Source organism: Hippopotamus amphibius, chromosome 14 (assembly GCF_030028045.1).
Source record: "Hippopotamus amphibius kiboko isolate mHipAmp2 chromosome 14, mHipAmp2.hap2, whole genome shotgun sequence".
Classification (NCBI taxonomy): domain Eukaryota; kingdom Metazoa; phylum Chordata; class Mammalia; order Artiodactyla; family Hippopotamidae; genus Hippopotamus; species Hippopotamus amphibius.
The window spans coordinates 59,022,779-59,047,535 of NC_080199.1; the positions used below are offsets into that span (position 1 = coordinate 59,022,779).

Here is a 24,757-nt window from a genome sequence, read left to right on the forward strand (position 1 = left end):
CTTAGGCTTTTTACTTTTCTTGGAGTATGGAGAAGGGAAATAAAATGCAAAGTTCTTAAAAATGAAACAAGTATTTTTATCATTCATCATCCATTTGAGTTTAGGGTAATTTCATTTCTAGCATAAAAAGAGTAGCTTCTTGGGCATGTGTTGAGAAATAATAAATGGTCCCTGATTAGCTAAACTTGTTTTCCCTCATGTTTCTACTTTGTGCCTGTACTAAAATATTGATTAGAGTATTTGATTAATAGGAAAAGCATAAGCAGTAAAGGGTTTTTTTTTTTTTAATATAAATTTATTTATTTATTTATTTATTTATTTATTTATTTATTTATTTATTTTATCTCGGCTGTGTTGGGTCTTCGTTGCTCCACTCGGGCTTTCTCTAGTTGCGACGAGGGGGGGCTACTCTTCCTTGTGGTGTGTGGGCTTCTCCTTGCGGTGGCCTCTGCTGTTGCAGAGCACGGGCTCCAGGCGTGTGGGCTTCAGTAGTTGCGGCACATGGGCTCAATAGTTGTGGCTCACGGGCTCTAGAGCACGGGCTCAATAGTTGTGGCTCACGGGCTTAGTTGCTCCATGGCATGTGGTATCTTCCTGGGGCAGGGATCAAACCCGTGTCCCCTGCTTTGGCAGGCGGATTCTTACCCACCGCACCACCTAGGAAGTCCCAGTAAAGGGTTTCTTACATCAAATGCTATTGCTTCTTTCTTCACCCCACTTCCTCTTTGCCTGCCTTCCCCCTTCTTTTTCCCCTTCCCCATCACACACACACCTATATTAAAATCCAAACTTTCCAAGGTAAAAAAACAATTTGCTTTCATGAGATAGTATAAGAAATCATGCCTGACTTGGACTAAAGAAAAAACACATTGCAAAGAATAAGTTGCAAGTGACCAAAGTTTATAATTATTTGAACAAAAACTCCAGGCAGTAAAAACCTTAGATACGCTGTTGCTTCCCAGACTTAAGAACCAGCAGCGTGTGCTGTCTTCCTGACCCCCTTTCTCCCATTTGGGCATCTGTAGTACTTGCATGCAACCAGAGCGCTGGTGACTGGGAAGTAATGCTACTGCTTAGGCTAAAGGTATCTACTGAACATGCCTTCAAGTCCAAGATAATAAGTAGATTACGTAAGGAAAGAATATGAGAGAAAAGGAAGCTACTTAAGAGAGTAAAAATGTTCTGGCTATCAGGTAAGATGTCTCGGACTGTTGAGTTGAGATTCTGTGTTGTTTAGCTAACAGAGGTAAATAGATACTCTGTGGAATGTTGGTGATATATGCTCTTCCTGGAGAAGTGAAAATTTGACAAGGGATTGATAGTCTTACAGTGTCTTGGTGAAAAACAAAAATCCTTTATTTTACCTTACCCAACACAAACCAAAAACCTGTGGGTGGCTATTGTTCCTAACGAATCTAGGAGAAAACAAAGTCCATGGTGAATTATCCTGCCCTCGCCAGATGTAGGTCCCTTCTGAACAACTTGCTAGCTAATGTAATGGACATAGTTTGGACATAATATATTTTCTTAAATAGCTGTAAATATCTTAAGTTGGGATAGTGTATGTTTACCAACTTGAAAAGATATCTGGATTGCTTCCTTATGTTTAAGATGCAGTGATGTAAGTGAAGAGCACCAGACGAGGAATCTTGAATTTTATTCCCTCTCTGATAAGCCGTGTGATCATGCGCACGTCACCCCTACACTGGGACTTCATTAGCGATTTGAATTATATTACTGTCCTGTAGACTTCAACTCAGTGTTAAGTCTGTCATTAAGAGGGAGCTGTTAGGACTCACAGACCTAGAGAACAGACCTGTGCGGGGGCAGGGGGGGAGGATTGGGTGTTTGGGATTAGCAGACGCCAACTAGCGTATATAGGATAGATAAACAACAAGTTCCTACCAATCCTGTGTAGAGCACAGGGAACTATGTTCAGTATCCTGTGATAAACCATAATGGAAGAGAATATGGAAAGGAATATATATAACTGAGTCACTTTGCTGTACAACAGGAAATAATACAACATTGTAAATCAACTGTATTTCAATAAAATTTTTAAAAATACCAAACATAGGGAGAAGAAAAAAAAGAGGGACTGTGAGGTTGAATCGTTTGAAAATTGCTAGTTTTATAAAAAGCCAAAAACGATCAAATTTCTGTGTTACCTAGGAGATATTTTTTGACTCTTTGTCAGAGCACGAGCTGAAATTCACTCCCTTAAGAGCAGTCTAGGAGAGTCCATCAGCCAGCTCGTGGATCTCAGGATGGCAGTGTGGGGTTGGCGGTGGTCCTTCAACAAAACTGTGTAGTTTTCATGCCAGTGGTTATGACGCACTTGTGTCACGGCTTTCCTAGTTCTAGTTACGATTCTTAAATCTTTGCCGCTGCTTTGCTTAATACAAAAAAATAAACCCCTGGGATATAGATACATGGATCAGAGGACTGCTGACCAGTGGCCTGGCATAGCTAGTGTATGTATTTTTTGGTTTTGAGGAGGGGTTGGTTGTGTTTGGGGGAGGGAGCAGGACTGGCCTTTTTAAAAAATTGAGTTAGTTGGCAGTGTCTAATAAATGATTTCACATAAAAATCCGATTCTGCATTTTCTTGAGTAACCAGACAGCCTGGCAGTGGTGGTCTTGCATTCCTACAATGTAAGAATCAGCTGGTGCTGAGGACTTGTGGCCGTTGGCGGTGGAGCCTGTGCTCTGTTTCCAGTTCACCACAGCCCCCAGCTCTCCCTGTTACTTTCTGCTTCACTTAACAGGCCCCTGTAGACATGTGTGTTTGTGATTCTCTTGCGCTATCCAGGAGAACTTTCTGCAGTGACAGAGGTGTTGTATATCTGTATTGTCCGATATGATAGCCACCTGTGGCAGTTGAACTCTTAATGTGGCTGGTGCGCCTCAGGAACTGAGATTTTCATTTAAATTAATTTAAATAGTTGCATATTGCTAGTGGCTACTGTATTGGACAGTGCAAGTAGATAATGGAGTTTTTTGTCTTTATTGGGTATTTCCTAGAGCGAAAATTAAACCTTAATATGTTTTAGTCTCTTCTCTTAAATGCCAGGTCTAAATGTTAGCATATATCACTGTAAATCTTGTGATTTTTACATCCAAATTACAATCTCTGATTAAATGCAACCTAAAACCTTTCTTCTTTTCTTCCTTTTTTTCTCCCACTTTACTTATTTAACACATTTGTATTGCATGCCCATTCTAGGCTGTAAGGAGATGAGCAAGGTCCCTGTTTTCATGAAGCTCACAAATAATTAACAAATATATGTAAGAGGTACTTAAATTATTTAATTTTAATATTTACTATCTGTAATCCTAATAGTAGTCCTGTCAGATAAGGGTATATTTGATTACTTGTCAATTGCAAGTGCTAAAATTTTTTCAAGTCCACATTCTGATAGACAGACTACCATGTAATACTATTGCTGTTCCTCTGAGAAGCTCTCTGTCCTGTTGAAGCTTCCTATAAATGTACTTACTGTCTTAAAACCAGGCATCATCAGAAACTTTTTGTATTAATCAGTTCAGTGTACACCTGGTTCTTCCCTCCCCTGGCCTTTCTCTCAGCCTTCTGTCCACCTGCTCCCAAGCTGGGCCTTCTTCTGAAACTTCTGTTTTTGTTCTCTGACTTAGGGCCCAGTGGGTGTGCTCACTGGCAGTCCCAGCGCTCCTGGCCGTTCCTGCTTCTCCTTGCCAGGAGACTTTTCTCTCTCTCACCCAGCAAATGTCAGCCTCCTTCTCCCCCCTTGGGAGGCACTGTTTACCTCCTTCACTGCTTTACTCTCTCCCTTTCAAAAAAATGAAATCAGCATCTTAAGAAAATTTACCTTCTTTTGTGAAACCTGTCATTTTAAGAATAACATAAATTGCAATCAAATGCAGCTAGAGCACAAAGGATAGATGAATGCTAAAATAATGATATTTAAGGTATAAAATGACTGCTACATTGGCAGTTGCTGATGGAAACATTTGTCGTTCCGTGTTTCTGTAGTTGTTTAATTCTACAGTTGATAACCAGATTAGCAAGGCAGTATTACTTAGGGGGTTTTGCTTAGGCAGGAGAATAGTCTCCATGTATAAAATCAGGCATTATTGTGGAATTTGTTAATGTGGGATTCAACCTTTTCCTTTGTGATCTAATTGTCCAATAAAGGTGTCATTTGCTCATTTGCTTAGCCAATATTTATTGAGTCTCTTTTACATAAGAAGCACTCTACTTAGCAGTGAGGTAAGTAAAAGATCTATTGACTAAAATGTGTAGACTTCTCTTCCCCGGTCTGCCAACGGCTTAGAGCAATAGAATTTGGCTTTTTTCCGTTTTGTTAGATCTCACCAACGTTCTTGCTTTAAAATATTTGGGGATGTTTATGCTGCCTTTTTTTAATGAATTTTACATTTTCAAAATATGCTAAATAATTTGAGAATTGAATTCCCACTATAGTGTATAAATCTTAATAATGAAGATCTTTAAGTAACTTTAATGAGGGTGATTATGCACCATGATTTATAGCCTAATGACTAGTGACATTGACTTAATAGGAATATTTTTTCAGTGTTATGGAGGAGAATGTGCTCCTCTTTCTGAGTGTGTGTGTGTGTGTGTGTGTGTGTGTGTGTGTGTGTAGAACTGGGCTAGTTGAAGGAGGGTTGATGAGCATCAAGGAGAATTGTCTTTTTTTTTGAAACATAATTGATGTACAATATTATATAAAGTTTCAGATGTACAACAAAGTGATTCACAATTTTTAAAGGTTTTATTCCATTTATGGTTGTTATAAGAGAATTACTTATTTTGAACTAGACTCAATAAAGCTTTTAATTAGAGATGTTATTGTTATATGGCCCTTTAGGGACTATATAAATTAACTGCTTGGAACTTTAGGGTTAAGAAAAAAAGATCTGAGTTCCAGTTCTGTTTTGCTTTCTATAAGGAGAAAGCAAGATTGAGAAGATTTAGGTAAAGCTTCTAACACAGTTTCTAGGAACATAGTAAGTGCTTTAAATGTCTGTTTTTGCTACAGTTGTCGTTTTATTAGTGTTTAAGCTCTTGGGTCATGTAGCCCTTGAACTTTTTCTTTGATGGGAAAAAATAAGAGGTAAAACTGACTCTTTAAATAATAATCCTAGAAAGACTGGTAATTCATTGAGTCCTAGTCTTCTGAGAATGTGGACATATATTCTAAATTGTCCTGAAATGGTGGTAGTAATTAGCACCACATATTTTTTTTTTTAATGGTTTGTAAAACAGGGCCTAGCTGTGTCTAAATGATCACATAGCAGTATTTTTCTGTTACTACTTCTTGAAAATAACACCATGTTTTTAAGTTTTCTGAAAAAGTTGACCCAATTTTTTAAATAGGACAGTAAAACTTTTAGCTTCCTCCCAGTCCAGCCTAAAACCTCTGTGTGTAGTTTGCTGTTCAGCTGTACAAACCAAATATTTCCAAATTATATTATTTTGTACAAGCCTAGTTTTAAACCTTATTTTGACTTTGAAGGCATGTTGAGGTCAGTGATGTTTAATTTGGTGCCTTGTTCAGTGGTGAAATGGAGTTGCAAATTGTTCTGACACTTCATGAGATAATGTCAAATGAATTATTTAGTGTTAAGCAAGGAACCCTGCTAAATTATTTTAAACTATTCAGGTTAATTAAAGTATTTTAAGATTTAGTTCTTTAAAAGTATATTTTCAGCCCATAGATTAACCTTTTGAGTTTTGAATCATAAGATAACCTCTTTTACTTAAAACAAAACCCTTGGAGTTGACTTTTTAAATATATAATAAGAAGGTTACGTTTTTATGTGAGCTTTTTGTTTTTAAAAAAGGTAATTCAGTGTTTTCCTTTATATATTTCAAAGATTAAATACTTCGAGGATAAAAATGCCATGACACTCTGTGGATGATGAAACTGGCTTTTAGAAGTTTTGCGTTAGAATTGAAAGGAAAGTATGCCTCGTGAACCTGAATCAGGATGCAGTGGCTGAAAATAAATTCTACTGTAAGAGTATGACAAGAATAAGCTACCGTTTATAAAAACATACTTACCTAAACAAACTGAAACCCCAAGGAATTTTCAAATTGTGAAGTAATGGGAACAATCATTTACTGTGGAAAGAAGCAGCTAGTGCATGCCTCCCTCCTTGAATGTCTTATAAGATCAAATTGTGGAGCGAGGCGATTGAGCAGGAAAGATAATTTAGTGGCAGCATAACAGATAGATTACCATTTAGAGAGGTCAGACCCCTGAGAACTGATTGCATTAAGGGGATAGGGTTAGGGACTTCCCTGGTGGTGCAGTGGTTAAGAATCTGCCTGCCAGAGCAGGGAACACGGGTTCGAGCCCTGGTCCGGGAAGATCCCACATGCTGCAGAGCAGCTAAGCCTGTGAGCTACAACTATTGAGCCGACGTGCCACAACTACTGAAGCCCGCACTCCACAGCAAGAGAAGCCACCACAAAGAGAAGCTGTCACATCGCAAGGAAGAGTAGCCCCCACTCACCACAACTAGAGAAAGCCAGCGTGCAGCAATGAAGACCCACTGCAGCCAATAAATAAATAAATAAATTTATTTTTTAGAAAGGAGGGGGATAGGGCTAACGTTAGAGCACAGAGAGGTATTCAAAGACAGGCTGCCACTTGGTGTTTTGTTTTTTTTTTTTTCTCTTTCGAGGAGTTACACATGCTTAGTTCTGCCTCTTTGTAGATACTCCTTTGTTTTCATTCTTTTCTCTCTAAACATTTATCTCTTAGTCACTTTGAGACATCTCAGCTGGGAGGGACCCTTTCCACCCTCTTATAAGCATGGACTGTCCTGATCCAGCTCACCTCCAAGCGCACATCCTGGAGTTAATCTTTACTTCATAGCAGCGTGCAGTCAGTTGGCATAATACTGACCCCCGTCCCTCTTCAGTCCTACAATCAGTTACAGATAAGCATCTGTTTAATGTTTATCTCCACTAATCAAGTCTTTTCTTCACAGAGATAGGCACCCAGTAATCATTTGCTAGATGATTGCCTCTAAGAGGCTCCTTCTAAAGTCTGATCGTGGCACAGCTGCAGCCATGGGGATGCAGAGGCGGGAGAATGGTGGTTTAAGCTGGGGAGATAACAGGGACTAGATCCCAGAGGGACATGCAGTCGTGCAGAGGAGCTGGTGTGTCACCCAAGAACATTTAAGAGGCCATTGAAGGATTGTAAGCCCAAGTCCGTCTTTTTTTTTTAATTTTAAAAAATTTTTATTCATTTATTTTTGGCTGCGTTGGGTCTTTGTTGCTGCGCACGGGCTTTCTCTAGTTGTGGCAAGTGGGGGCTACTCTTCCTTTTGGTGCAATGGCTTCTCATTGCAATGGCTTTTTCTTGTTGCGGAGCACAGGCTCTAGGAGTGTGGGCTTCAGTAGTTACGGCTTGAGGGCTCTAGAGCACAGGCTCAGTAGTTGTGGTGCACGGGCTTAGTGGCTCTGCGGCATGTGGGATCTTCTTGGACCAAGGATCGAACGCATGTCCCCTGCATTGTCAGGAGGATGCTTAACCACTGCGCCACCAGGGAAGTCCCCCAAGTTCATCTCCCTTCTAGACCTCTAACTAGTGCTTTCCTCCTGCCTCATAGAAAGTATATTTGGCCCATGAAAAACAAAGTAACAAAGTACATATGATTTATGGTTACATATACAGTAAGTTTCTAAAGATATTTCTAAAGTACTTTTTTTTTACAGTTTATAAAAATGATTTTATGTATTTAAAGGATACGTATGGATTTATAAATAATTGAAAGAATTAAAATATATTTCAGTGAAGAAATGACTATACTCAATTTGGGGGTCGTAGTTAAAAACAAAACCTGTAGTATTTGCAGCTTTCAAATAAAAAAAGCAGTTGGTAGATATCTAATATCTTCTGGGGAATTTGGTATTATATACCTAAAAATAGGCAGAAATAAAGAAATAACTCCATCCAAGGAATTAAGTAATAATAATGTTATAAAAACAGGTACCTTTTATACTGCAAGTTGTGCCTTTGAAGGAATTTTAAATGAAAATTTTTAATTCCTATTCTGTTGAACCAAAGAATTTAAAGTCCCATTAAAAGAAAGTAACATGTGTTCAACCTGTATTATTTTTAAATGACCAGCATTTTTATGGCTTTCAAACTAACCTTCCAAGAAATGATATTTCTTTTTCTTTTAAGAAAGTATGCATCCTTTTCTGATTATGAAAGTGATAGATGTTTATTGCAGAAAATTTAGAAAGCATATGGAAATCTTAAATGCATTCATTCTGATCTCTGTCTTCCCATTCTTTCATGTTAAGTTCCATTTTCTTTAAAAAAAACAAACACAAACCTTCTTTTTTTGTCTGTATCAAGTAGGTAATTTTCTAACATGGTTCTCAGTTTCCTGTGACCATTGCATCTCACTAGTTCCCTTTTGGGTCATTTTACTTCTTGCTGAAATGAATCTTTGAGTAATTCTCTCAGTGAGGGTCTATGAATGATAAACTTTGTTTTTGTACAAAAATGCTTTTATTTCACTCTTACTCTTCAATTATAATTTAGCTAGACATGGTTGGCAATTTTTTTCCTGTAGTACTTTAAATATATATTCTTGTATTCTGATATCTTGCTGATGAGAAGTCTACAGGTACAGTGGTACCTTTTATCCTTTAAAAATAGTCACTTTGGAAAGCTCTACCATTTTCCCCCTTAAAACATTTTTTAGATTTACTGTGCTCATATACCAAAGAATTAATTTTTAATTAACTTTTTTTTTTCTATTTATTTATTTATTGGCTATGTTGGGTCTTCGTTGTTGCACACAGGCTTTCTGTAGTTGTGGCGAATGGGGGGTTACTTTTCATTGTGGTGCACGGCTTCTCATTGCAGTGGCTTCTCTTGTTGTGGAGCTCCAGTAGTTGCGGCACACAGGCCCAGTAGTTGCAGTACACAGGCTCAGTAGTTGTGGCTCTCAGGCTCTAGAGCGCAGGCTTAATAGTTGTGGCACACGGGCTTGGTTGCTCCACGGCATGTGGGATCTTCCTGGAGCAGGGCTCGAACCTGTGTCCCCTGCATTGGCAGGTGGATTCTTAACCACTGTGCCACCTAGGAAGTCCTTTAATTAATTTTTAAAATAAGAAGTAAATGGTTGAATGTGAGTCACTGGATACGGTAATATTTAATCCAAAACAAAATCTCCTAAGATTGCTATTTGAATATATATGTTTATAATATACTATACATAGTGTCATATGTTTATTTTATGGCTCTTTTTCCAAAAGTGATATTTTTAATTATATTTTAATTTAGATGCATGGAGTCCTACAGTTGGACAACCAGTGCTGTCCAGTAGAAATTTTGATGATGGAAATGTTATTTATCTGCACTGTCCAATAAAGCAGCTCCTAGCCACTGGATCCTGAGTGCTGATGTGGCATCTTTTTGTCATAAAAATCTCTTATCAGATGAACAGAAGCTTTGGATTGTTACCTTCATTAGTTTTAGACCATATAGCTTAAGATGATTCATTTTTGCATGCAGAGTTTTTTCCAGAAATTTAAAGCTGATAAGCCTCTTTGTTTTAAAAGTTAAAGTCTGACTAAAGCCAAGAAATGTTACTCAGAAATGGGAAAATATTACAGATATGTTATCAAATTTGTACCTGGTTAGAAAAAAAATCTTATTTCATTATAAAAGACTGTCTTAAAAAAAAAAGTTAAGGTCTGACTATACAGTATAGGTTTAGTAGGAAGTGGTAGAATTAAATGAGATGGTTTGTATGTTAAGCTTATGGTTTGGTTTTTACATTATAGTCATAATTTATTCAGTGTGTTTTCGAAATACTAAGGCTGATATATCTTCTTTATATATTAACTATTAGGTCTTGAAGAATTATAGGAATAACTCTTCGAGTTTCACTCCAATAAACAAGTAAGCTTGTTAATAATGCCTTCTGTTTTTCAGATTACAAATAGAAGAATCTTCCAAACCTGTAAGGCTCTCGCAGCAATTGGACAAAGTTGTGACAACCAATTACAAACCTGTTGCTAATCATCAGTACAATGTAAGTCTTCATGTCTTTCTTCATCCTGTTCTGTCTTCAATATCGTAGACTCTTAGGGTTTGGAAGGACTTCAGCAGTCACACACCTTGCTGTCAGGTGCTTGAGTTATCTAAGCTTAGTGAGGAAGATAATTTGCTGAGCATAGAAAAGATGTTCACTCTCTGTCCTAAATCATACGATGAGAAGAAGGCAACCACTGTTCAAATGACGCCTGAAAAGTTTTTCAAATAAATAAAACATTTCATTTTTCAGTGTTCCTAATGTTTTAAAATAGTGTCCTTCATAAATATTAGCTTTACTGTTTTTTTCTATAGCTTTATAACTGAGAGTTTTTAATGCTTTGACAAAAAATTTTAAAGGTCATGAAACAGCAGTAATTTTTCCCATTGATTATTAAGGTTGCTTTGCATAGTTTCAGCTTTTACGGGCATTTTTATGGCCTCACACTACCATGCAAAGTGAGGACTGCCTGTGTGTATATATATATATATATATATATATACACACACATACGTATATATATATAAACCTTTTTTATTGAAGTATATCATATATACTGTATTTATTATATATATATACACACAGTATATACACACATGCACACACACACATAGTATGTGTATTCTGTGTGTATAAAAAGTAGTACACATGTGTATCTATGCATATTATGTGTATACTTTGTGCCAGGCACTGTTCTTACTGTTGTAACTACTGCTGTTACCCTTATTTTACAGATGAAATAACTGAGGCACAGAGAGGTTAGCTTACTTGAGGTCACACAGCCAGTAATTAACCAGTCCAGGTATTGAATCAGGCAGTCTGGTTTAAGAGCCTTATTCTATTTTTTTCTTTTTTCTTTTTTTAAAATAAATTTATTTATTTATATTTATTTTTTGGCTGTGTTGGGTCTTCGTTGCTGCACTTGGGCTTTCTCTAGTTCTGGTGAGCGGGGGCTGCTCTTCATTGCAGTGTGCAGGCTTCTCTTGTTGCGGAGCACGGACTCCAGGCGCACAGGCTTCAGTAGTTGCAGCATGTGGGCTCTGTAGTTGCGGCACACAGGCTCTAGAGTGCAGGCTTGGTAGTTGTGGCACACAGGCTTAGTTGCTCCGAGGCATGTGGGATCTTCCTGGCCCAAGGATCAAACTTGTGTCCCCTGCGTTGGTAGGCGGATTCTTAACCACTGTGTCACCAGGGACGTCCCATAAGAGCCTTACTGTCTTGTTTGTTTGTTTGTTTGAAGTATAGGTGATTTATAATATTATGTTAGTGTCAGGTGTCCAGCAAAGTAATTCGATTATACACATTATAGGTTATTACAAGATATTGAATATAGTTCCCTGTGCTCCACAGTGAATCCTTGTTGTTTATCTGTTTTATATGTAGTAGTGTGTCTGTCAGTCCCCTACTCCTGATTTATCCCTCCTCCTGCTTCCCCTTTGGTGACCGTAAGTTTGTTTTCTGTGTCTGTAAGTAGGTGCCTTACCCTTAATGAACCACTGTGTTGTGTTGTTGCAGATCCTTAGCAGTGCTCAAAGGGCTAAGGGTTTTGGGTCTTGAAGTACCTGCATTGTTAAGGAGAAATGTGATCATTTTCTGGAAATAAAAGGAAGCCTAAGTTAAGTCAAGTAGCAATCAGGAGTTGATACTTTGTGTCCTACTTTGTTGTATATGAATCCCCTTGATACTGAGTTTAGGAAAAAATAAACACTCTCTAAGACTGGCCTTAAGCTCTAGGCTTATTAAGTGATGCAGATAGTACCTGCCAAACCACTGTTTTATGATATTTGAATTTCTTTCGGTTATTTAATGTGAGAGGTAGCAAATGCAGTTACTTCCAGGACGGAGCAGGGATCTTCCTGGGTGGGATGCTGAAATGTAAGAAGGTAAGTGGTAGAGACTATGATGAGCTGGAGTGTATGTGCTCCTTCTGAAGACATTCAGATGTTAAAAATTGCTACACTGTGTGGATTAAGGCAAGCAAGTCGCAGTTCAGCTGCATCCACCCAGGCTTCCATTTTATAGCCTGTGGTTATGCTTCAGGGGAAAAGTAAAGAAGAGGATAGGCAAGGTAAGTGGGGACAACATAAGTATAAGATAATTCAAGAGAGGTATTTTTATGATGTCTGTTGACAGAGACAGGTAGGTAAAAGTCTCCTTCTCTGTCCTCTTCTGTTCTGGTCTTTTCTATTCTTAGTTGGCAAAACATACAGCTTCCTGGAGCCAAGTGAAAATAGAGAGGTAAAATAGGATAGGTCTCAATTGTCTTTTCCTCTCTTCTTCATTAATATGCTTCTCCTGTAGCCCCTGACTGTGCTTTTCATCTCCCCTTATGGGTCAGGCTTCTGTATACTCATTTCTACTCTTGTATAAGTTTTTGTTGCAGTTAGGACACAAAAGACCACACTTTCCATAGGCTATAAAAAGATATAGCCTTTCTGGAGAGGTTTGTAACTTGTGTCAAAAGTGCTATAAAAGAATACATCCTTTGATCTAGCAGTCTTGTATCTATAATTTATCATAGTAAGACAAGTGGCCATTTATATGCCATAGTGTTTCTCTCTACTATTTAAGATAGGAAAAGGTCAGAAACAAATGTGTAAAAATAAGGATTGGTTCAGAACTTTAACAGTTGTTATTTTTTGATGGTAGGCGCTAGACTGATTTTATCCTGATTTTCCTCTTTATGAAATCTTTTTGAATTGTTGGAATTGTCACAGTGAGCCGGTATGTATGGTCTGAATTGTTACAGTGGGCAGTAAAGCTTTTCTGTTGGAACGGGAAGGGGAAGAAAGCTAGGGAAGAGTGTTAGTACTTACCTGTGACATTGCTACAGTTATCTAAGATTTGTCTTCTCTCAGCAAAAAAAGAATATTTTTTTAATGTCTGCTTTGTGCCTGAGATACCTACTCTTGGTAAACCAAATAGGCAAGATTCCTGTCTTCAAGGAGCTACCACTTCTTTCAGTTTCTCTGGTCATGCCTTTTCAGACCCCAGTTGGGGTATAATCTAGATTTCCTTTGGCCTAGTGAGTTCACATTTGTGTGTTAAAATTGTTTTTTCTTAAATCCCATTACAGGGGTCACACCTGTTATACTACCACTTACCATCATCTCTGAGGCAGAAGGAAAATCTCTCTTAGGTCAATCAAAGTTGGCAGCATTGCTAGTATCAAAGCTCTGACCTGTATCTAATTCATATTCAGAGTGACGTTGGCACTATATCTACCTGTCAGGTATAGAAGATAGATTCCAAATGTCATATTTTTAGAATGTTTTTCATTGCTTTCTTTTTACTACTAAAATAAGTACAAATACATAATATTCTAAACCACTTGTTAGGATATAAAGCTATCACATCCACTTTAAAGACTCTTTAACGTTAAGTGACATTTCAGTTCATGGTAACAGCCTTTGTTAAGGTTGTCATAGCGTGAATGAGTCATTAATATTAATGTAATTATAGTGATGACTCATAGTACTCTTTGATTAAGGAAGATTGACTGTAACTTACCACATTACATTATTTGAATGTTTAGTGATTTTTTTTCAATAGGAGTGTATCAAAATGGGTGAAGGCACCAGCATAGCTTTTTAAAATGACATTTAGTATTATAATGCAATGCCAGCTGCAAGAAGAGTATAAAACTTTTGTTATTGTTGTCAGGGACATTAATTTTTAAGTGATTGAGAAACCTCAGTGTAGTTCATTCAACAAGAATGACTTAGAGGTTATATAATCAAGATGTTCAATTTTAAATTTAATATGAGGTTGGAATGTTCTCAAAGTTTACCAGGTGGAGCTGTATAAACATGAAGCCCAGTATTTCATTTTAACAGTTGAGGTTCTTTTAATGCAATTTTCAGGTTAAAAATAAGGGAAAAAAATTTGTACAAAAAATATTAAAGGTGGGGGAAATGGCATATGTATTTGTAAAACGATATCCATACATACGTTTGATCAGAAAGAAACCACTTTGCATTTACCCCCACACACATTTTCACTCACCTATGGCACTTGGATAAATTTACATATAGCGTATGTGATCATCTCCATATATTTGAATTCCTACTTTGTACATGGAGCTTTTCTAAGCATTAAATTCAAATTTATCTCTTTGCTTCACAAACTATCTGGGATGTGATACCTGTCATTCTTGCCACTCCGAAGGCATTTTGGGGGCCAAAAAGAATTATATGATTAGCATTATCTCTTAGAATACTGCTTCCTTGAAAGCTTGGTTGTGAAAACTCGCCCTTTTCTAGAATATGACCTGTCAGGTTTCTCCCTTTGTGGCCTTTCCCCTGCCTTATTAGAGCATCATTAAGTTTCTGAAACTTTTTCCAGAAAAAGTTTTTTGAAACACTAATTTTATGAGAATCTCCTTGAAAAAAAGAGCTGTGTGCAAATAACTGTGTTAAAAGAATTTGTAGATTCTGATTATATCCTCCCCCTTCAAAATTGACACTGCATTTAATATACTAAAGTTAGGAACCTCTGGGAATTTGTTTAATCCTGCATTGTGTAAACATTTGAACATCACGTTCCCCATCCCCCATTCATTCAGGTAGCAAAAACAAACTGTGAAAAATAACGGTTGTCAAAGCAGGATTTACAAGAGGACCCATTGGGGGAGGGGGTGATTTGGAAACATATTTTTCTTGGTTTTTACCTAATAAAGGAAAGAAATTGCGCTCTAGAAATATTTACTATGTGGATTCCCCTGGCACCCTTATGTAGCTCCTGTGCTAGTCACTCAGTTTTCATTAGAAGAGTAGAAATTGTACAACGCAGGGACTTACCTGGTGGGCCAGTGGTTAAGACTCCTCCATTGAAGGGGGCACAGGTTCGATCCCTGGTCGGGGAACTGCGATTCCGCCTGCCCCGTGATGCGGCCAAAAAAAAAGAAAGAAAGAAAGAAAAAGAAATTGTACAAGACAGAGGGGTTGGCATTGGTGCTTTCAGCACCTCACGCTTTTGTTTCCAGCATTTTAGGTTTGGTGCTAAATTTAAGGATTTATAGATTATAGTATCTATTATTAATGAAATTCAATCTCAAAAAGTGAATAAATGGCTTAAAAAGATTCCAGCAAAGAAACTGTAAGTTAAAGATAATACTAATAAAGCAAATATATGTGAAACTGAAAGTGGAAAAACTGACACTTCTCTTCTAAAAGGTCTCTTGGAATTCCCTGGCAGCCCAGTGGCTAAGACTTGGCACTCTCACTGCTGTGGGCCCAGGTTCCATCCCTGGTCAGGGAATAAGATCCCGCAAGCTGCATGGCGGCACAGCCAAAAAAAAAAAAAGGCTCTTCATCAGTCACTTTGTAAGGTAGAAACAATGTTGACATGATCAGATCTGACAAGAACCTGGCCCTCCCCAAGTCAGTGATAGGAAATTATCACTGTCATTCTAAATATGGCTTGTGAGCCCCTGTCTTTAATGATGATTCAGTTAGTATCTATCATAGAAACAGTAACCACTCCCGATATTTCAAGCTGAAAGGAACTTAAAGCAGAACATTGGTTACAAATGGCTTAGGAAAATGAAATAACAAAAATGGAAGGGCTGGAGTTGCAAAAGGGAGGAGGGGAGTGGTTGCTAGAAATGAGGAAGCTTCTGCTGTCAGGGGTGCTTCCACAGCACAAAAGAAAAAAACCGCCCTTCCTCCTACTTTCCTTCTCCCATTGGCAGAACCCCAGCTGGAAACAAGCTGGCAAAGGAATCTTGGAAGTGTGGTCTGCAGGTCCCCTGCTGCCCTCACCAACCACCAAGGTTAGGTGCTAAAGGCTTACTGGAAATAATTGGACATAGTGACCCTTGACCTTTGTGTTATACGGTAAGTTGTATTAGCTGTTGCTAATTCAAAGCTATCACAGTTTGCAGTTCACTTAAAAACTAGGCATCCAGAACAAGAAGACAGATTCACTGTATTTTGAGAGCAAAACAAAAAAGGTGTTTTGTAATTTTGACAAATTAAAACGTATTCTTAAAATAATGTTTTATTTTTATTTCATCTCTTTAAATTTTTTGTTTGTGTATACTTTATAAAGATATCCATACATATTAATACAGTAGTACATTGTTAAATAGTTTACAAGTAGATATTCATATAGTTCATGCTTTACATTTTTTACTGATTGGGAATTCCCCGGTGATCCAGTGGTTAGGACTCTTGCGATTTCACTGCTGCGGGCCTGGGTTCAGTTCCTGGTCCGGGAACTAAGATCCCCCAAGCTGCACGGTGGGGGGGGGGGGGGGGGGGGGTTTCTGCTAATAGAGTTGTGTAATCAAAATATAGAGTTGGCCAACGTATAAGATTCCTTTCAGCTCCCTCCTTCCCTGATTGCAAGTAAGGGTGCTTGTATATGTGTGTTCTGGTTGGCTTTGTGGACAGCATCATCCAGCCTGTGTAAATGTCACAGCATTCTTATATGTAGTCTCCATCACATGCCCTTTCTCATAAGGAATCCCTTTTCTCATAAGGAATCATGTCCTCTGTTGTCTAGACAGTGGTTCTCAATGCTGGCTGTACACTAGAATTACCTGGGAAGCTTTTCAAGAAGAAAAATACCTCCAGAGATTGATTGTATTGATCTAACATGGAGACCAATTATCTTAAGTTTTTTAGTTCCCTAGGTAATTCTAGCATTCAGCCATTGATCCACAGAGACAGGAATTTTTTATAGTTCTGACTGTCATCTGTTGGGATGGGGAGCAGAAATGATACCTGGGAGGAGACCAGGGAGTCTCTTTCCACTAAACCTAAGGCTTTTAAAAAGAATTAGTATCTTCTTGTTTCTGTTACCATCAACCCTCCCTCCCCCCCCCCGCCGCCCCCCCCCACCCCAGCTTGAAAAAAGATTTCTCTTTCCCTTTTTTCCTGGCGAGGGCTTTTGGTCTGAAAGTGATGGAGAATTAGAAAAACTGAACTAGAAAATTATTGTTGGAGGGAATGGAACTATTATGTAAAATCTTGAAGTAAACCCCCAGGAACTAAAAAGAAAATGTATTTTATGCATACACTGTTTCCTTCTGTGTGGCAACCTACTGTGTTAGTCTTCAGAACTAAGGTTGTTTGGGGTGGGGGGGGGGTTTGGCTTGGCGTTTTGTTTTGTTTTCAGGTATATGTATGAATTTGGGATTTTGCTGATTAAAATGGATGCCTGCAGGACTGTATCTAAAGGCCTTTAGGCAATATTTGCCTACTGTAGCATGTAGTATAAGAATACTACATGCTTTGTCCATTTGAATTTGCACAGCAAAGATTGATCAACTCTAAAGAATTAATTTCCTCCCAAGAGATAACAACACACTAAGCAGAAATAGAATCGTTGGGGGTGGGGGAATCTTTCATAAGGATTTAAAATGCAAACCATGATATTCAAGGCTGTCGTGCTCACTTTAAAAGTTAAAATAAAAGCCTCCACAAAGACTGCCTTGACAAAGCAATCAAAGTATTTCTGCAAACAACAATCTAGAAATTTACAGACATCTGTATTATAATATTTTAATTGGCAGTGAGTGGCATTTATAGTTTTAGTCAGTGATTATTGTTTCAGTAATGATGGTAGAACAGCTCTATACCACATCCACAATGAATTTTCAACATTTGGTTGCATCTTAGTCTTGAATAATTTGTTTTTTATTTTGAAAGGAAAATCATTTATGATGGATTTTTTGGATTGTAAAAATTTGTAACTGGAGATTAAAGTTCTTTCTGAATTGACATTTGTTTCTATGCAGCTGGTTACACAGTAGTCTGTCGTCATTGAGGGCAGATATAAGATCAGTAATTAAAATTCATGTAATAAAAAAGCTATTTCTAGTCCAATAACTGTCCTAATATTTTGTGGTGGCTGCTAACAAGTTAGAAATCTGACTGCTTTGAATGTCATTTCCTTATAATACCAATGCAAAACAAAATGCCCAAAGGGAAAAGAGCTAAAATGAGAAGAAATAACATTATCTCAAAACAAGTTGTAAGTACAATGTTAAGACTGCCATTTCTACACTGGCTTAAAAAAGAAAAGTTACCTCAGAGATTTTTTTTTTAAGATTGATTGATTGATTGGTAGCTGTGTTGGGTCTTCGTTGCTGTGCACAGGCTTTCTCTAGTTGCGGTGAGCCGGATCTACTCTTCATTGTGGTGTGTGGGCTCCTCATTGCAGTGGCTTCTCTTGTTGCGGAGCATGGGCTCTAGGCGAGCAGGCTTCAGTAGTTGGAGCACGCAGGCTCAGTAGTTGTGGCTCTCGGGCTTAGTTGCTCTGTAGCATGTGGGATCTTCCTGGACCAGGGATCGAACCCCCGTGTCTTCTGCATTGGCAGGCGGATTCTTAACCACTGCGCCACCAAGGAAGTCCCTACCTCAGGGATCTTAGCTTAGTGATCATGGAAGTCATTTCAGTCCCTTTTTATAGTTACACATACATTGGAACTACCTGATACCACAGAGCAGAGTTTAGGTTATGATCCTATCGTGGAAATTATCAAAAAAGATTTAAATAATACTGTACTACAAAAATTTTGTTCTGAAACAATCTTTTCTGTAGGTTATCATATAGTACAGGCCCTGAGGGCATTAAAGAGATATGTATCTGGGTTTTCAGATTACACTTCTAAGTGTTTTTTGTTTTATTTTCTTTTGCAAATATTTGATTGATTGAAATATAGTTGACTTACAGTGTTGTGTCAGTATCAGGTATACTTCTAAGTGTTTTTATTTCACTAGTCAAAAGTAAAGTTAGGCTGCATTGTCCGCTATGCTTATCCTTCTGTGTTAACCATTGAGCAATTGATAGATGTGGTTAACACAGAAGGATAAGTATACAAGTCTAGTCTGTTTTCTTCCCAATTTAAAGTAGAAAACCACTAATGTTAAACACAGTGTTTTGAGATTGAAACAGGTAAACCAAGATTTAAAAAAAAAATTCTGTGTACTTTTCTCACTACTCACAAACATTACAGATCACAACCTAATCTGACTCTTAATCTTATCCTCAGTATTAATTTTAAAGTTTCTTTCTAATTTATTCTAAATTCTTATCTTTGGTCCTTTTGGGTCTGACACATGGCTTTAGGATTGGGACAACTTGATAACAAACCCTTAAGTTTTTCTCTCTACTGCCAACTGGAGTGTACGCCCTCTCTAAAGCGGACCATCTTGCTTTACCAGCACGTTTCTTTACTTGAAAACATTTTTCTTACTCATCTCCCTTGCTTCTCGAGTCGTTTTACACAAGGAAGAGATGGCTAAGGGTGGAAGCTGAATAGACCATAACTTCTGTTTCCTATTTCCTGAATTTAACTTTTTCCATCTTCTTTCAGCATAAATTAAAGCTGGGACGGAAGAAAAGACAGAGTAGCATACAACTGTAGCTCCATACTGAGAGTACAGAAGCCTAGCACTGGTCTTTTTCTAGGTCCCCACTTCTTTGTCTTGATTTTCTTGAGGACCAGTGGCCTTTCCCTAAATGAAATCCCACATCCCACTCAAGCCTGTGGGAAGGGAATAGGCTTTCCCCACTCCTCCCTAGTCTGATTCTATCTCCCTGTTTTCTAGATCCCAAGTTAATTTTCTCTTATCCCCCACTTGGTCAGGGTAAAGGGCGATAACATCTTCATCCCGTGGTCCAGATTTTCATGCTCTTCTACCAGGCCCTCCTTTCTAGACTGTCCATCGCAGTGGGCAAAGCAGACCCTTTCAAGTGCAGTGCAACTGTGGAAGGGAATTTCAGAGTGCAAACTAAGTACAATCGTAAATGGGAAAATATGACATATTTTAGACATTGGTCAGCAAAGCAAGGCTTAAACATTAATTCCTTAAGGCATTCCATGATCTCATTCCTCTTTTTAACCCAGAAACCCTCCTGTTTGGATTTGTGGGTTTTGTCCTGGTCTATCACGCTTTCTTTCTCCAGCCTACAGCCACTGTCTTCATTCTATCCTTCTTTTGACCCGAGAGAAGGAAAATTCTTCCTTGAGTAGCCCTCGGGTCCATCTCTTTTGGTCTTGGCTGTCTCTGCAGTCTCCTCTGCAGAACTGGGGCAGAATCTGTACTTCTGCCTTTGTCCTTAAGGGCATTTTTTTTTCATCTGTTTTTCCACCTTCCTCAAACTGAGACGGCCTGGATTTTCCTCTTGGTCATGGGTTTGTCTGGTCTCGCCCCCCTCCAGTCTTGCTTCTAGCTCTTCTAGTCACTCTGCTGTTGAACCAGTCCTTTGTAGCGCCCAGAGTTGTTTTCTTTCAGTCTCTTTCGACCCAGAAAATCTTGAGGCTGTCTAGATTTCATTCCTCCCCAACAATACAGTTTGTGCTGTGCATTTACAGTTTTTCTCAGCATCACGATCTTGTTCTAGGTAGCTCTGTGCTCTCTGTTACTACATTACTGTTACTACATTTAAAATGCTCAAGGCCCTCTGTATACATTTTAATACACGGGCTCTCAGAAAGGGATACCTTTTGAAAGAGAGTATCTTATTTGCCGCGTATCTTAATGCAATACCAAGCACCTGATCCATGCTTAATCGGTTGAGGAGATGAATGGATTTTGAGTTTTACTCCCGAGGTGTACATATCACAAAAATTAAGACATTCAATTTAGTCCTTTCTCCTTGTCTAGCTCCTGATTTTATCTAATCGAAAACAGATACTTATGGTTGTCAGAGTTACTTCTTGCCTCTAATTTGAAAGTCTCTGATTATTTTAAGATATATTTTTAGTATTAACATCAACAGAAATTAGATTTTACCTTTTCCATCTCTGTTGTTAAAACACAGGGAATAAGCCTAACTATACGAAGCTGGAATTTGTGCATCACTTAGTTGTATATTTTGCAATGCATTTCACTGTCTTTGAAGCTAGTCTCTAGTTCATTTCAAAATGTACAACCGTAGCTCATCTCAGGTTGTTCTCGGGCAGCTTTCACCCAGCCCGCTGACGCTTTACTTACCAGGTGGGCTGCTGCATTATCTGTATCTCCTCTAACAAGTTCCTGAGGCTTTATCAAAATACAGTGTTTCTTAAAAAACATTAAAAGCTTAGTCAGCTGACATCAATGCAAGTAAGTTGCATATTTTCATTAATGAAGGTAATTTTTTACAAATGCACCGTCTCTAGGCGGTAACACTAGGAAAGAGTTTATATAGCCTTCGTGCCATTGCTTACTTCATTTTACGGAAGAAGCGCGCTCAAGGAGGTCACGCAGTTGGGAGGAGAAAAGGCCTCCTGTCACTGCCATGTTCTTTCCTTTTTACCGATCTTTCCCAAACTTTTCATCCCTAGAGACCCTGTTCTGGGATCTGCCTGCCCCTCAACCCTCTCCCTACCCTGAAAAACTCCAGTTTTGAAAGATGTTACCTACCAAACTGCATCTAGCCAATAAACTATTTTACTGTATTTCAAGTAATCAAAAACAAAGAACTGCAAATTAGACTTTGTAATCAATGTGAACTAACCAGTAGCCACGCTGAATTGATATAATTTCAGTAAAGAAAGGCTTTTGGGGGAGGAAATGGACACATTAAATAAAACTTTAGAGAATAATGAAAATGGTTTACTGATGGGCTTTAATACCTTCTTGGAGCCTTAAAGGTCTGAGGAGCCCTGGGAGCAGTGAGGAGCCCAGCTACTGAACCACCGCTCTTTGACCTGCTGCCTTGCAGCTTAAAATCTAATAGTTGCGTGAAGGCCTGAAAAGAGAGTGCCTGTGTTTCAGAGTGAGCATGTTGAATTGATGCCTTTGGGTTTTTTTGCTTTTTGTGCACAGATTGAATATGAAAGGAAAAAGAAAGAAGACGGAAAACGAGCTCGAGCTGATAAACAACACGTTTTAGACATGCTGTTTTCGGCCTTTGAGAAACATCAATATTACAATCTTAAGGACTTGGTGGACATCACAAAACAGCCCGTGGTAAGTATATGCTCACATTGATCCTTTAAATATGTCCTGCTTCATTAATACAGCTTTACTGAAGAGAAGTGTATCGTAAATGAATAAGCTCACTTGCACCTGTGCTGATGTCAGGTTTTATTTCAACACGAAAAAGATGTCTCAGTGTAGCCTTTTTTCTTCTTCCTTCCTTCCTTCCTGCCTGCCTGCCTGCCTGCCTCCCTCCCTCCCTCCCTCCCTGTTATTTTTTACCTAGGCTTCATTGTTTTCCGTTTTAAATACGTTTAACATCAGTAGCTCCATATGAAGAAAAGGTGGCTTTGTCCTCCTTTTGACTGATCCTTGACATTAAGCCTGAAGTCTCTTTGTTTATATCATTTCTAGTCTTTCTTTTGTTCTCCTCCTCCCTCCAAAAAAGCTCAACTTTAAGAGTTGTATTGGTCTTTCACAGTGAACCCTGTCTTGTGAACTGTTCTCTGTGGATTTTTTTTTTTTTAAATCAGAATCTGTCTAGAACTAACATTAGGTCCTTTTAAACTTGAGCTGTACTGCATCACAGTGTTTGTTGAGATTATGGTTGGATTGGCCTAGTCTCCGTTTTCAAGGAAAATTTTAATAAATTGATGTTTTAGAAAGTTTTTGTTTGTTCTATAAATAATCATTTTTTATCACTTCACATTCTTGTGCCTATTTGCTAATATTTTGTGTTCCTAATCCATTTAAAATGCTGGTAACAAGTAAAGGATCTAAACCCTTTCTCCAGCCTTGAGTCACATTTCCTTCCATTTAACTTTCTCACACCTAAGGTTAGCACAGTATCAAATTGAATTATATTGTAGTATTTTAAGTATTTTACTTACAGGTTTTTAAAAATTGGATGGAAACCCCTTTATTTTTGTCCTCTTACTCAGTTTTCTTTTATCATTTTGTCCACTTTGCTAGGATACTCAAGAATGTGTTAATTCTAACTGCTCCATTTATTTGCTTCAGAATATGTAACAAGATAACTGGTTTTGTAAAATATTTTGATGTAAATGACTTGGTATAATTTTTTTTCTAATTTATACAAAGCTTTAGGAAATGATTTCTGAAACTTCAGTATCAATGGTACGGTTTCCCACTTCTGTTGAGATTTCTTTACTGTTACATTTCATCCTTTCACTTTTTCATTAAGAAAGAAATTTGAATTCCAAAAGACCTAAATACTTTTTTTTTTAACCAGAGAGGAGGAAAGTGCTCATGCCGGCAGTATTATCAACTCATCTTAATGACTTCACTCCCTTCAGCATCAAAGCCTTAGAAACAGCATTCAAGCTAGATAAAAAATTTGAAATAGAATAATTCATAAGCTAAGCTCTGTTTCTTCTGGTTTTAATGAAGTTTATCATTGTGTTTTATATATGCATGAAAAACACCATTCCAGAAATTCTGGATGCAAAGAATAAATTCTCATAGGATAACACACACACACACACAGAATTAGATATAAGTGTTTGTAGAGGGACATTGAAATGATACTAGGGAAAGCACTTTCCTTACCCTTAACATGGAATGACATTTTTATAGTTTATTCATTTTGCATCAAAGAAAAGAGATAACTAGTATTTCTCTTAATCTTCGTTCTTTTGATAATTTTTACGTGGTGGAACTCAATGAATCTCTTATATTAGAGCTTCTTAATTCATGATCAATGGATGGACTTTAGGAAATCCAGCAACCCCCTGAATGTGTACGAAAATGTTTGGATTTTTTCTGGAGAGCAGATGTGTAGTTCATATCAGATTCTCATAGAAAGCCTGGGAACTACAATGAGCTTGAGAACCACTGATCTAGAAACAACTATTTTATAATAGTTTTATTACTTAGGGACTAAATTGCCTCGGCAAGCATAACGTTTTTGAAGGCAGGTTTGTATATTATTCATATCCTAAATATTCATACATTCCACAACACAAACATAGTAGCAATTCAGTAAATATTAGATGAATTGATTTAAGAAAAAGGAGATGGTCCCATCCTCTGTATTAAGGACCACCATATTTTCCTCAGATGGATTTTGACAGGCCTCATGTTGTTTATGGCAGGAGTGGGGTAGAAAGAGCCATCTCAAGAAAGCATGGAATGCTAGAGCTGCAGGTATCCTTGCGCAGAGGAGAGGACAGGAAGTGGACAGCATGGCTTCCAGTCCTGCCGTTTACCGCAGTGGGATCTGGAGAAGTCACTTCCATCACTAAAATGGAGCGAGTTGGGCTAGATAATCGTGGTGATCCCTTCCAGCTCTCCATCTGCGATTCTCTCCCTCTCCTATTCCATCTCCTCCTCTCCACCTCCCACTCACATTTGAACTGATTTGGCAAAGCCCGTTGACCTAGAAAGAAAGTGGCTAGAGCCCAGCTCTCCTCTGTGTAGATAACTATCCCCTTTAAAAGGTTCACAGGACATAAGTCAGTCTGTACTAATGGTCATCAGTATACCTGTATTAATTTGATGTGAGTCTGAGCAATACCGAGAGAATGAAGGAACCCAGTGGAGCGTGCAGGTCAGTGACTCAGGAAAGAGATTGCATGGTGTGATGGGAAGAGCACAGGCCTGGGAGTAATAGGATCTCAATTCAAGTCCCGGCCCTGCCATTTAGCCAAATAGTCCTAGATTCTTAAATGTGTTTAATGTTTAATACATTATATAATTTAATATTTAATTTACTTAATATATTACATTCTTAATATAAAATTTACCAATATATTCAAATTAAATGTCTATAATATTATACTTTGTAAATGTTTTTAAAATACCTAG

General features: G+C 38.0%; 1 protein-coding gene across 1 annotated transcript in view; it reads left to right on the forward strand.

The window, feature by feature from the left end:
- Window positions 1-24,757, forward strand: part of GTF2F2 (general transcription factor IIF subunit 2) — a 140,972-nt gene that overhangs the window by 105,060 nt on the left and 11,155 nt on the right. The window contains exons 6-7 of the mRNA XM_057707591.1: window positions 9,974-10,073; window positions 21,839-21,982. Coding sequence (XP_057563574.1) covers window positions 9,974-10,073; window positions 21,839-21,982 — 244 coding nt within the window. The remainder of the gene's footprint in view (window positions 1-9,973; window positions 10,074-21,838; window positions 21,983-24,757) is intronic.